A 13550-nucleotide genomic window follows, 5' to 3' on the forward strand; every position below is an offset into this window, starting at 1 on the left:
AGTCCTGGCAGGATAATGCCTGCCAAGGGAGGGGCCGTGGGAGGTGGGTCTTCTTGGTGAAATTCTTGGTGCCATTCTTGCTGCTTTGAGAAGCAAGCTAGTTTGTCAAACTCCGAATGCCTCCATCTAATAAGTGGTTCTCCTAAAACCGTGGCGTTGGGTACCGCTGAGGTTTCATGTGGTCTCATGCAGTTCCTGGCTCCACGTCACCAGTGAGTTGGTTCAGCCCCTCCCCAGGAGTGCACATTTTATACAAGCATTGCTGGGAGGTAGTGAACAAACCTTTCTTAGATAATAGCCATGGGGTTTTACACTTAATTAATCCTAAAAGCTTAAGAATTATGAATTTTTTACATAATTTCTTTAAATGCATTATTTTTGATGCTATGGCCTCAAAATGCATTATTTTTGATGTTCGGCCACATGAAATAGCTTTTGATTAACTCATGAACTTAATTTTTTTCAGTTAAAGATGGGTGTCTTAAAGGAAGCAGGTGGCAGAGATTCCCTTTACCTGGTTTATTTATAAAAATCTCCACATTTAAAGTAGCACCATGTTTTTGACTCTGTTTTCTGCAGCCCTCACCTGTCTCCCTGGAACATAGCTGAGATCCAGGAAGTAAGCAAAACCAAAAAAGACCTTTGAGCAATCAGAATGGATGTCACAAAGTCCATGTACTGAAACCATGTCTGACATGGAGGTGATCTCTCAATTTTTACATAGTGCTGAGAGGCTCAATTGCATGATTTCCAATGGTAGCAGATTTATTGCAGTGATTATGATAGCTAACGTTTAAGCACTAGCTATGTACTAAGTAGTCAGCTAAGTGCCTTTATACAGCTTATCCCAGGTGGTTTTTAATCTTATGAGGTAGGTGCCATTATTCCCATTCTGAGAACAGAGGAACTGAGTCTTGGGGAATTGAGCAAAGTAGTGATAGAGCCAGGAATGCAACACAATCAGTAATTCACAATTAAGAGTTTTGAATAAATGTCTGCTTCGGGGTAAACAATTCTAGTTTAAATATTAGATGTCAATAGTGTAAATTCTTTTGTTGTTGTTATTACACTGAGATATCATTTTTAATTTTTAGTTTTCTTCAATGTCTTTGTATGTGTCTCTTCATCTTCTTTCTCATATTTCTCAGAATCCTCTCTTCTGGCAGATAGTTAAATGTTGGAGTGTGCTGTCTCCTAAATTTGTATCTAAACTAAGATGTTTGATTGAATTTAGTACAACTCCAGAAATAGAATTCTTAAAGGAACCTTGAGTAACAAAGAGAAAGTGAAAAGATTTGCTGTGTTGGTCATTTTTTAATATTCACTATTTACATTTGGGAGATTTAGAGCATTAACAGAAATATAAAGTACTTCAGCTAAAATGCTAAGAAAGAAAGAAAAATAGATTAGTTTGTGTGTGGTTCCCAAGTATTCCTCAGGTATTAATAAGCTATTCTTATTTGCAGACTTAGGATGATTTTCATTCTGATATGAGTTTTCTTGGTCTTTTAAAAGTCAAAAATCACTAAGATCATTTAATCTGAATTAAATGCTAAATTTAATTCACTGCTTTGTTTTCCCATTATGAATTATAAAAGTTGTGTAGAGACATTTGGAGGAGTAAGAACTTGATAAGAGTTTCTCAAATAACTGGAATAGGAGACACGTACATCCAGATTGTGTTTCTCACTTTGAAAATACTGGTATTGAGGCTCATTTTAGGATTTCAGCACCTGTTTTGAACATGCCTATAGCTTTAGGAACTTAGGGCTTTTTTCCCCTAGAGGAAGGGGTGAGGCAGATTTATGAGGAAGCTGGAGGTTCGGTTTTTATGGCATTTCTAGTTCCAGAATGGTTGCCTTTAAGGACCTATATTAAACTGGGGACAGTGAGTTAATCTTTGAATCTGCATTCTCTTGTGTCTGCATCTGCCATTGTCACTACAGAGGAATGCCCAAATGAAGCATGTCTCCTATTCCTGAACTACCATTGCAACTTGATCCATAGTATACTCAAGTTGTCACTTTTATGTGTGTGTGTCCTAAACCCTGACCTGAATAACCTCAGAGCAAGCTGTGGTTTTTAGATGAAGGACTTTCTAAGTTTTCTTATATATTATTAATAGTTAACAGTGCTGCATCTACTGAACATAAATGACAGTGGAGTCTTTCTGAGACCCAGCCTTACTCCCCAGTCTCCTTCCTTCTTTCCTAGTAGTTGTTAGAGGGTTGCAAACTTTTCACCCTATCAAATATGACAGGCCAGAATGATGTTTCCACATTTTATATAATTGGATATCAATGGAAAACACCTCATCTTTTATTGGTGTTGAATACTTCAAGAAACGTTTGCATTCTCAGCTCCCTCTTGGAGCTGTCACCTCTGTCCATTTGAGTTCCAGTCTCTTGAGTAATCATTACTCTCAAGCATTTATCGACTACCTACTGTGTGCAAGGCTCTGAGACAGAGTTCAGAGCTGCAGCTGGCAGCAATCAAAGATTTTGCTCTTATGAAAGCTGCAGTGGTACTATACTTCCCTAGTATGTGTGATGCCCTGGGTTATATCCCCAACACCACCACCCCCCCAAAAAAAAAAAAAAAAGGAAGTCAAGTTGCAGTTCAGTTGAGATAGTAAAACATGTATGAAAAGATGTGGTTGTATGGGCAGTAAATCCTATGGAACTGAAGCAGCAAGAAAGGTCCCAGAGATGCCTCCTTTGACTTTTCCACAAAGGAGTGTACAAGACCTCTGGAGAAAAGAATAAAACTTTGCTGATGGATACAGATGATTTGAATGTATATTCTTATCAGGGTCCTGGATAGGACCCCGCCAGACTGATGAAGAAGCAAGATAACACATTCCTCCAGATTAATTTATTAATTCAGAATGTTAAAGACAACTGAGAAATAATCTGTAGTATATGTAAATGACAGAAGGTTACTATCCATATTAAAGTAGTCCTACAGGTAAAAACAACTTGATAGAAAAATGAACAAAGTTGGCAGTTTACAGAATAGTAGAAGACCAATTAAGCATAAAAGAATGCCCAGTCACTAGAAGTTTGGAGGTTAGATATTAAAATGACAGCAAATACTGTTTATATGCCTGGTGGGCAGAAAAAGGTTAAGAGAGGTTTAAAAGGTCTAATGTACGAAAGGTATGAAGAAAGGGGCCTTCCCATCTGGTGTTAATGGATATGTAAATTGGCATGTTCTTTCTAGGAGATATTTGACAATATTTACCAAATTTGAAATGTTCATGTCTTTTACTCCAACAATTCTAGGGAATCTGAACTACAGAAATTAGTGTGTGAATAATTGGCATTTGGGTACAAAATGTTTGTTGAATATAAATAAGTACAGAATATTGCTACAGATACAAAGATGTTTGTGCAGGATTTATAACAAGAAAAATTATAAACAATAATGGAGTGGTTGCACAAATTGTGGTATAGCCACATTGAGGAATACTATGCAGTCATTTATAAAGAACAAGCCAGAGCTAAACCTGTTAATAGGAAAAGATGAATCTGAGATACTTAGTTCAAAAGGCAAGTTGGAAGGCTCAAAATTGGCCCCACTTTAACAGTAAACATGCAAACACATAGGAAAAAAACTTTAAAAGTTACACTTAAAATGGAGATGGCAGGGTTGTTCAAGAGACTTTTCACTTTTTATTCCATATATTTTATCCCACTTGAAATTTTCAATAAAATAATTTACATGGATTTTTTTTTTTAAATAAGAAAAAAATGATACAACAGTATGTAATGAGCTGTCATTTCTCAAGCATTTGCAGTGGCAGGTATATTATATTATAAAACTTTAACTTCTCTTTTGATTCCCACAGTTAGTATAATTTTTCCCCATTTGACAGATACAGAGGGTATTTGACAGATACAGAGGGTAAGGTCAGGGTGATATATAATGGAGCCTGTACCACAAGTGGCCGAGTTTGAACCTAGAAGCTCTAGATCCAAAGCCTCATTTTTCCTAAGTCACATTCTGTAATAAGAGAAAAAAGCCTTGTTAAGAGGTTGTTCTTAACCACTAAGCCAAGAATTCCAGGGAACATCCAGATCCTTTGAGAGTGGATAGGAGCACAGTTGCAGTGCTGCCCTGAGGACTGTCCTGTGGTCTGACTTGCATTGCTTTGTTGTATCCCTGCTATTACCAGGAGAATAATTCCTGGACTTTTTTTTTTTTTTTTTGGTTGAGGAATCTATTCAACCAATAGAAATGTAAGGAAAGACGCCTTTCACTTGCAGTATAATAACATACAATGAGGTATATAGTTGTAGGCTTTTATAAACTTCACTTGACCCTGTGGGAAAAGACCAGAATGGTGTTAAATTTAATGAATTATTTCCATTTGGCAAGTTATTCTCCAGAATGTGTAACTTGGTGCATTTTGTGTTAGGACGCCAGTTTCTGAAACCTTTACAGTTGAATATTCTATAAGTACATATTACATGATACAGTCTTAGCAAGGAGGTATTGGCTGGGGGTAGAGGTCAATGTTAGAGTGCTTGTCTTGAAGACACGAGGCCCTGGGTTCCATCTCAGTACCACCCCCCCCCCCCCCCAAAAAAAAAATAAATAAAAAATAGAAATAAAACAGGGAGGTAGCCATTCTGACTTAGCAGTTATTTCACATGACCAGGTGATTTCTGCCCCATTCCCTTCTGTCTTCACCTGGTATATCTGCCTTTCTGGGAATTCAGGACAGTTTTGCAATTTTAAAGCGTAAAGCTGCTACTTGTTAATCAAGATTCAGACTAGGGGGCTGAAGTTGTGGCTCAGTGGTAGAGCGCTTGCCTAGCATACATGAGGCACTGGGTTCGATTCTCAGCACCGCATGTAAATGAATAGAATAAAAGTTCTGTCAGTATCTGAAAGAAAAAACAAAAAAGATTCAGGCTAGGGAGAACTGTGTAGAACTATTCATTTCCCAGCATGCTGGTTCTTGCATGGAACAGGACCTGTCTCCTCGGTTCCATGCTCACCCTGGGGTCTTTCCCACCCTCTAGCTGGTAGTAAATTAGGGCAGAACTTATATAGCACATTGTCTGTTTATAGTCATAGAGACACAGTGGGACTTGGAAATTCTTCAGAAGTATTATCCCAAAATACCACTCGAGAATTTCCCATATGACATGGAAATATTTTCTGGACCCTGCTGTGGGTCAGGCCCAGTGCCCAGCACAGGAAATATAAAATGGAATAAGGTACGACCCCAACCTTTAGAGATTTCTGTGTCAGGTGGGAGTTTGAGGGGAGAGGAGAGGCAGGAACCAGGTCATCACAATGTATCTTTATAGCTCTCTAATAGGAGGTAGCCCAGCAGTTGATATGAAGGAGTTCCCATTGTATGCCTGCTGAATGAATGCCAACCATTGAAGAAGGGCATCTCAGAGATGACCTCCCAGGGGAGGTGATAGGTGAGTTGGGTTACAAAGGGGAAGGATCAGAGCTATATGATGGTTCTAAGTTTTTAGTTTGGAATGCTGAAAAGAAGGCTTAAGTCTGCTTGGCTTCCAAAGCTCCGTTAGAATAAACTCTGTACATCAAAATGTACCCATCTCTATCCTGTAAGTTTTAATTTAAAATATTAGAATGAGCCACATAGCAAATGTCTTCAACAGATTCCAAATGTGAGCTGTCTGCTCCCTTTTCTTTCCACATCTTGTATTCTCTTTCCAGTTTTTAGTACCAACTTCATTGTTTATCCTTTGGAACATTGATCTCTGATAGAAAAAAAAAAAGGGTCTTTATTACTGAGGAAAGGCTATAAACAAAGCACCTTATGGCCTGCATCGCCATTGACCCTCAAAATGGGTTTCTGTTGATCAATTTGGAAAGACAGAGTCATCTTTTTCTAAATTTTGATTGCTTTGTGTATAGGCTGGAACTGCAGTTACTTACATTTAAAAAATAACATTCTTAATCCAGGCTCTTAATTTTAGCAAGCTGCAGATGCTTATAAAATGCATTGAAAAACAATGTAATTTTCATGTTCCAGAGGAGTGTTGCTAATGACTTAAATGCAGTGACATTTGAAATGTGTAATGATATGAAGTTTTGCATTATAGTTGAGGGTGGGTAGATTCTGGTATCTAATCAGCTTTCAGTTTCCTTAAAGAATTTGCCCAGTCTCCATAGTTCACACCATTTGTCACATAAACATTTGGTCAAATGTAGATGTCAGAAAAGCCATGTGAACTATTCTCTCTCAGCTGAGTGTGGATGTACTGCTTTGGAGATGGGTTGGTGGTAGAAATGAAAACAGTTTCAAGTTATGCCAAAGTTAGACACATCTGAAGACTGCCTGTAGTTGTAGGTTCCTACTCTTGTGTTTATCATAGCATCCAGGAATATGTTTAAACAAATATCAGATTGGTTGTGTGATGGATCTTAAATGATGGAGTTTCTGAAAATCAGTACATCCAAGTAAATGCTGTTTTCAGCAAAGTAGTCACCTTGGGAGGTCATGCCATTTTTTCCAGGGGATGCAGGGTTATTGCTCAGATTCTTACCTAAAACAGTGTTCCTCAGTTGAATCCTCATCTCCTTAATCAGAGTAAATTCTAACTCTATACTCAAGAGATTTATCACCATGGATATACACTTTTTAAGTGGAAAGAAAGATCTGAAGGTAAAGACAAGTTACAACACAAACAGCACAATTATTAAAAGAAATTTATTCCTACCTAAGGTGACATATTTGAGAAGTATAATGTTAATGTTCATTTGAAGAATATGTCTAGATATGTTGGAAATGGTGTAACAAAGTCATTTTCCTAAGTTACCAGTCATAGTAAGACAAAGTTGATGGAGCCTTCCAAAAGGAGTGTGTTCGGCGGGGGTGGGGGGGTTGTGGCTCAGTGGTAGAGCGCTTGCCTAGCATATGTGAGGCACTGAGTTTGAGCCTCAGCACCACATGAAAATAAATAAATAGATAAAAATAAAGATGGGGCGGGGAAGGAGTGTGTTTAAGAGTTGTCAAAGGAAAGAAAATTGAAACTGCTCTTGTTTACTCATCCCCAAAGCTCAGCCTTTGACCCCCAAGTGTTCACTTTCCCTATCTGCACTTCTTGCACAGTGTGATCTCAGGAGTTGTAAAGCTCTCCAGGGCTTTTCTAATGCTTTACTTTTGTTTCTTTAGGTATTTCTGGGAAAAGCCAGCTTCTGTTTGCACTGGTCTTTACAACTCGTTACCTGGATCTTTTTACTTCATTTATTTCATTATATAATACATCTATGAAGGTATGGTATGGCATCTGGTAGGATGTATTTTATCTGTAATATACAGATCTATGGAAGCTGTCAATTTATGTCAGTTTTTTTTTTTTCTTTTTTTTTGGTTTAGTTTTGGGGTACTAGGGATTGAACTTGGGGAGTTATTCATCCCTAGTTCTTTTATTTTTTATTTTAAGACAGGACTCACTAAGTTGCTGAGGCTGGCCTCAAACTTGTGATCTTCCTGCCTCAGCCTCCTAAGCTGCTGAGATTATAGGCATATGCCACCACACCCTGCTTCCCTGGTTCTTTTTATTTTTTATTTTGAAACAAGGTCAGAGTTGCTTAGACTGGCCTTGAACTTGTGGTCTTCTTGCCTCAGCCTCCTGAATATCTGGGAGCTTGTGTTTTTTTAATTAAAAATCTCCAAGAATACTATCTAAATATGCTGTTGTGTTCTTAAAAACTTTTAGACCACCTTGTGTGTATAACTTGAAATAGTTATCATTAAGCATACATTTCTGTTTCAAAACAATCATTTAAAGTACTTTTACTTAGAGGTTTTAAAATTTAAGTTCCTTAAATATGATAGAGCTTCTAAAGCTCTTGATAACCCTGTAAGAAAGAGGGATTTTCAAGCACTGGGAAATTATAGACTTCCCAGAGAAACATAGCAAGTCAGTACATAATGAGGAATTAAAGCTGGAACTTCTGGTTGTAGAGTCTTGTTTTGCTGCTGCGTATAATCTTGCACTTTTTTTCTTTTTTCCACTTAGTTTTTCCTAAACTTCTGTGTTTGTGCTCTCATTGTTTATTTTGTCATGTTTAAATAATGTCTGCACCACAATTTACTTAATAATATGTTTTAAACCTTTTAACTTGTCCTAAGCATTCATATCCATGACACCTTTGGTGTCCTTTTATATTTCTTTTAATTCATGTTAAAGCAAATGAGTAACTATTAAAATACAAAATGCTGCATACCCCTAACATTTATATACACTGTGGTCATAGTTCACACTTGAGGAAGCACTGCCTCAGTTCTTTTCCACAATCATTGAGCTTGTGTTATAAATACCTACAGAGTTAGGCACTGAGCATTTGATTTGAAAAATAAGCAAGTCTTATAGTCTGGTGTGGGAGAAGAGGCAGATCATCCCAGCACTAAATAAATGACTGCAATTTGTGATGGACGCAATGAAGGAAAAGTAGAGAGGTTTTCAGGATGTGTAATAGGTGTCTGATTTCTTTCTTTCATTCATTCATTCTACAAAATCCGAGCACCTGGATGCTGGACATTGTTCTAGTTATTTGGTTATAGCTACACCTAAGGAAGTAATATTTAAGTTGAAGCCTGTTGGTGTGGAATTTCAGTAAGTGTCCCCCCAGCACATTGTGTTCAAATGTGTATTTTAAGCACCATTAAAATAAACAAAGCAATATTTGAATTTGTGTTCTTTACTAAAAATCAAATTTGACTTGGTGCCGTGGCCTAATTCTAGCTCTTGGAGGTTGAGGCAGGAGGATTGCAAGTTTGAGGCCAGCCTGAGCAACTTAGCAAGACCCTGAATCAAAATAAAATGTAAAAATGACTTGGGATGTAGCAAAGATAATAAAGACAAAGATGTTCCATCTTATCACTTCTAGTCAAAATAGTGGAGGTTCTAATTGTTGCAATAAAATAATAGAACATACATACAAATTGGAAAAGAAGTAGTAAAACTTTTTATCTGCAAATGATGTGATCACCTGTATAAGAAATCCTACAGAACCTATAAAAAAAACTACTAGAACTAGTTAGTTTAACACAGCGGCAGGATACAGTATCAATCCACCACTACCTCAAAAAAAAGAAGGAAGGGGGAAAAAAAAGCAAATTTGAGTCACCTGTAATCATTCCATTCTTTACTAAGCAATGGAAACCTAGTAATCAGGAAACAATCAACTGTCTTAAAAATGGCTAAGTCCCTGCTTGGTGCCTGGGCAAACTGAAACTGCAGGCATTAAAGGTATGTGAGCCAGAATCCTCCACCTCCTCTTTAGGAGTACCACCTTTCAGAGGAATTCTTCTGGTTTGCTTGATTGCAATTCCTAAGCATTGTGTCCTGAAAGCTGGTGGAGTTAGACCCAAGTTGTACATCCTCATGTTTTACTTGAACTTTAAGCACTAGTGAGAGGAGACGAACAGCTGTTGTTTCCCAGTGGCTGCTAAGGCCTGGATGGACCGAACCTCCCTGGCTCCACCTGGCCTGCTGGGGACCCTGGCTGCCAGGAGCCTCTTCTGCATATGTGCCAGAAGAGGGCACAGTGTAAATGCACATGTATATGTACTTTATTTATGCATGTGTATGATTATGACTGACAATTTGAATAGTGTTGACTGTTTACTTTCAAATATAACTGTGTAATATACCAGGGACTCTTTAATGTCTTTGTGGGTTGTTTACATTGTTCTTAGGCATATGAAGGCTTGATGATTGCTCTCATTTTCCTGTTAAGTAGTTTGCCCAAATGTTTTTCTAATTGTTTGTCAAGTCATATTTCCTAAGGAGAAGTAGTACCAAGTAGGGTGGTCCCTATCCCAGTTGTCTCTATGCACTAAATCTGCTGTTGATTCTTGAGCCTAAATTTCTGCAATTTGAAAATTGATGTAATTTCAGCATATCAGACCTTTTTCCTTGGTCAGGTGACTAGATGATATTTGACCTTTTAAAGATGAAAGAACACATAACTTAATTGTAAGTCCTTGAGCAGTTATACTGCCATGTGCACAAAATCATTCCCTTAGAGGCAGCAATGTTTTCCAAATTATCATTAACTTTAGGTTTTGCTTTTGTTATGTTACCAAACCATTTCATAACAATTTTCCAAATGTTCAGTGTTAAAAGTAACATAATTTAAGTAAATCATCATGGCAGAGTTTAACTTGAATTGCATTGCATCTTTTCTTTACAAAAATGCTAGCCAAGGAATAATGTTACGCTAGAAGGAAGTTCATGGGTTTTGAACTGCATTGAACTTTTTTTTTTCTTTAATCTGCTGTAATAGTAAGATGAGATTAAAGTTTATTTCTTTGGCAGTTTTATTAAAAAGTGAAACTTACAGTTGACATTTGACCCAACAAACCCACTCCTAGATATAAAACCAAGAGAAACGAAAAGTTATGTTCTCATAAAACCCTGTAACATGTTGATAGCAGCGTTGTCCACCACCCTTCCACACTGGAAACCATCTAGCTGTCCTCTAACTGGTGAGTGAATAGACAACTTATGATGTGCCCTCACAATGGGCCAGTACTCATCAATAAAATGGATTATTAATGCTATGCTGGACACAGTGGCCATTCCTATAATCCCAGCTACTCTGGAGGCTGAGGCAGGAGAATGGCAGATTCAAAACTAGCTTGAGCAACTTTGTTAGATCTGTCTCAAAATAAATAGCTGGGTGTGTGGCTCAGTGGTAGAACACCCCTGAGTTCAATCCCCAGACAGTGGAGGATGGGAAGCAACTAGTTTGTTGGCTTTCAGATGCATTGTGCTAACTGAAAGAGGCCACATGCAAAAGGCAACATGCTGTCTGACTTCATTTATGTGGCATTCTAGAAAAGGCAAAGTGGGACAGGGATGATTAAAGGTGAAGCCTGGAGAGGCTTGACTTTGTACAAAGACAGGATGATGGAATTTTGGGTTTAATGGATAAAATTTCCTGTTTATATCGCTCAGAAGTATACATCTCCCCAAAGTGAATTTTACTATGTTTAAATTAAAAACAAAAACAAACAAAGCAACTGGTGATGTAGAAAGCTGAGGAGTTGAAACAATTGCAATGTATTGACAACCTGGTATTTTTCTTTTGGTTTTAGCTTATCTATATTGCGTGCTCTTATGCCACGGTGTACCTGATCTACATGAAATTTAAGGCAACCTATGATGGAAATCATGATACCTTCCGAGTGGAGTTTCTGGTGGTCCCTGTGGGAGGACTCTCATTTCTGGTCAATCACGATTTCTCTCCTTTAGAGGTTAGTTAAGGTCTTATTTAGTAGTCATGTCTGGTTCTCTAAGGAAATAAACCTATATGCAGATAATGTGGAGTTTTGTTTTTGTTTTTCAGGTAAACTTCTGGTGCAACATGAACTATTTGGTGTAAATATATTATAGACAGGAATTAAAGCATGCAAGTATTTGGGTATCTGTTGACAGCTTATCCCCTGACTGTCCTTGAGAAAGAACTCAAAACTGTTTTATTATCTTAACTTCTGTGGTTCCAAACACAGCCCTGCCTGTCCTTGTGTTTGAAGATAATATGGTCTTCTCCCTACTCTGACTAGGTTTTGTTTCCTTTCCACATATGGATGTTGCACACTGACTTTGTGTCTATGCATCTCCTAAGCAGCACTCCTAAACTTCTTACCCTTGGGGACAGTGATTTATGGTGCTCTTTACACTACAGTGGAGTGAATTGTTCCTAAGTGCCTCTTTCCCAGTGAAGAGCTGCTGATTAGCACCTTGGTGTTTACTAAGTTACTGCAGTGCTCTTGGTTGTCTGATAAGTGCTGGGAGTGCCTAGACTACTTATAAGTCTTTCTTTTGTCAACATGAGCAAAGTACCACATCGGACAGAGTTTTCATAATTACACTTCCAATTTCTGAACCCTTTGATTTAACTACTCCTGAAAGCCTGAAGACTAATAAAAATATAAGTCCTTGACTTATGATGGGGTTGTATCCTGATAAACCCCTTGTAAGTTGAAAAAGTATTTAATAACATCTAACCTACCAGAAATCAGCTTAGCAACATATGGTACATTTTAGAATGTTGATTGTGTCCCCTTGGGATGGTGTGGTTTACTGGTGAGGCTGCTGCTGCTGCCCAACATTAAAGCAGAGTGTCATAGTGCATATCAGTAGTCTAGGAAAAGATCAAAATTCACAGTATCCTTCTACTGAGTGTGTATTGCTTTCACACAATCATAAAATAATAAATTATAAGTCGAAAATTTATGTCAGAGGTCACCTGTAAGTGAAAAATATAGGAGTCTGGAAAAGATCAGTTGGTAAGGAAAAACAGCAGTGATGAAGTAGAAGGAACACAGTTATCAATATTTTTTTTTTCTTTCATTTTGGGGATGGAACCCACGGGGGCACTTTACCACTCAGCTTCATCTCTAGCCCATTTTACTTTTTTTTTTTCCTCTAATATTTATTTTTTAGGTGTAGATGGACACAACACAATGCCTTTATTTTTATGTGGTGTTGTGGATCAAACTCGGGTCCCACCTGTGCTAGGTGAGTGCTCTACTGCTGAGCCACAATCCCAGCCCTACCATTTTACTTTTTATTTGGGACAGGGTCTCATGGAGTTGCTGAGGCTGACCTTGAACTTGTGATCTTCTTGTTTCAGCCTCCTGAATTGCTGAGATTACAGGTGTGAGCCACTGTGCCCAGTGAACTATTGGTATTATTAACCCTGGCAGAAATCAGGGCTGATTGGAGACTCTAGATTTAGAGTAAAACATGCTTGTCCAGGAGGAACATCTTACATGTAGATTCATAGAATGTTATACAGGGAAAAATAAGGTGTTAGACAAGGTAGTGAAAATTCAGAGGTAAAGGTGTCCAAGTTACCCAGCTTGTCTTGGGCAGTGCCCATGTTGCTTAACTATCTGTGATGTATGTAGTCTCTATGCTGCTATTTGAGGCCGAGATGCCCATACCCAGACTTCTTACTCTTTAAGCTACTCTATAGTAAAGCAAGAGTATTTCCCCTGAACATGTGGTGGGCACAAAATCCTGACTGAAGTTTGCCCTTTCTCTTCCAGATTTTATGGACCTTCTCCATCTACCTTGAATCAGTGGCCATCCTTCCACAGCTCTTTATGATCAGCAAGACTGGGGAGGCTGAGACCATCACTACCCACTACCTGTTCTTCCTGGGCCTCTACCGTGCTTTGTATCTTGTCAATTGGATCTGGCGCTTCTATTTTGAGGGCTTCTTTGACCTTATTGCTGTAGTGGCTGGTGTAGTCCAGACCATTCTATACTGCGACTTCTTCTACTTGTACATCACAAAAGGTATGTTGGGTCTGGCCTTCATGGTTCCTGTAGGCACATCCTTTATTGGGAGCTTGCTTACCATTTCCCTTGTCCAACTCTGCTTATCTGACACTATGACTCTCAGAACAGAACTGGCTTCAGGAAAATTCATTTTCATAGTTGTCAAATAAAATTCAAGATCAGGGCTTTGGGTCTGATATATAGGACCTTTTTTCCTTTGGCTACAGTTCCCCACCCCCCCCCCACCACAAACTC

General features: G+C 38.3%; 1 protein-coding gene across 3 annotated transcripts in view; it reads left to right on the forward strand.

The window, feature by feature from the left end:
- Kdelr2 (KDEL endoplasmic reticulum protein retention receptor 2) overlaps window positions 1–13550 on the forward strand; it is a 16990-nt gene continuing 3440 nt past the window's right edge. For 2 of the 3 annotated variants that reach the window (XM_015501922.2, XM_048785327.1), the window contains exons 1-4: window positions 5372–5441; window positions 7166–7266; window positions 11102–11260; window positions 13061–13313. In XM_015501922.2, coding sequence (XP_015357408.2) covers window positions 5387–5441; window positions 7166–7266; window positions 11102–11260; window positions 13061–13313 — 568 coding nt within the window. In that variant the 5' untranslated portion in view covers window positions 5372–5386. Of the gene's footprint in view, window positions 44–5371; window positions 5442–7165; window positions 7267–11101; window positions 11261–13060; window positions 13314–13550 lie in introns of those variants that run through there. The other variant, XM_048785329.1, reaches the window with a different exon arrangement.

This window comes from Marmota marmota, unplaced genomic scaffold, assembly GCF_001458135.2.
Source record: "Marmota marmota marmota unplaced genomic scaffold, marMar, whole genome shotgun sequence".
Lineage (NCBI taxonomy): Eukaryota > Metazoa > Chordata > Mammalia > Rodentia > Sciuridae > Marmota > Marmota marmota.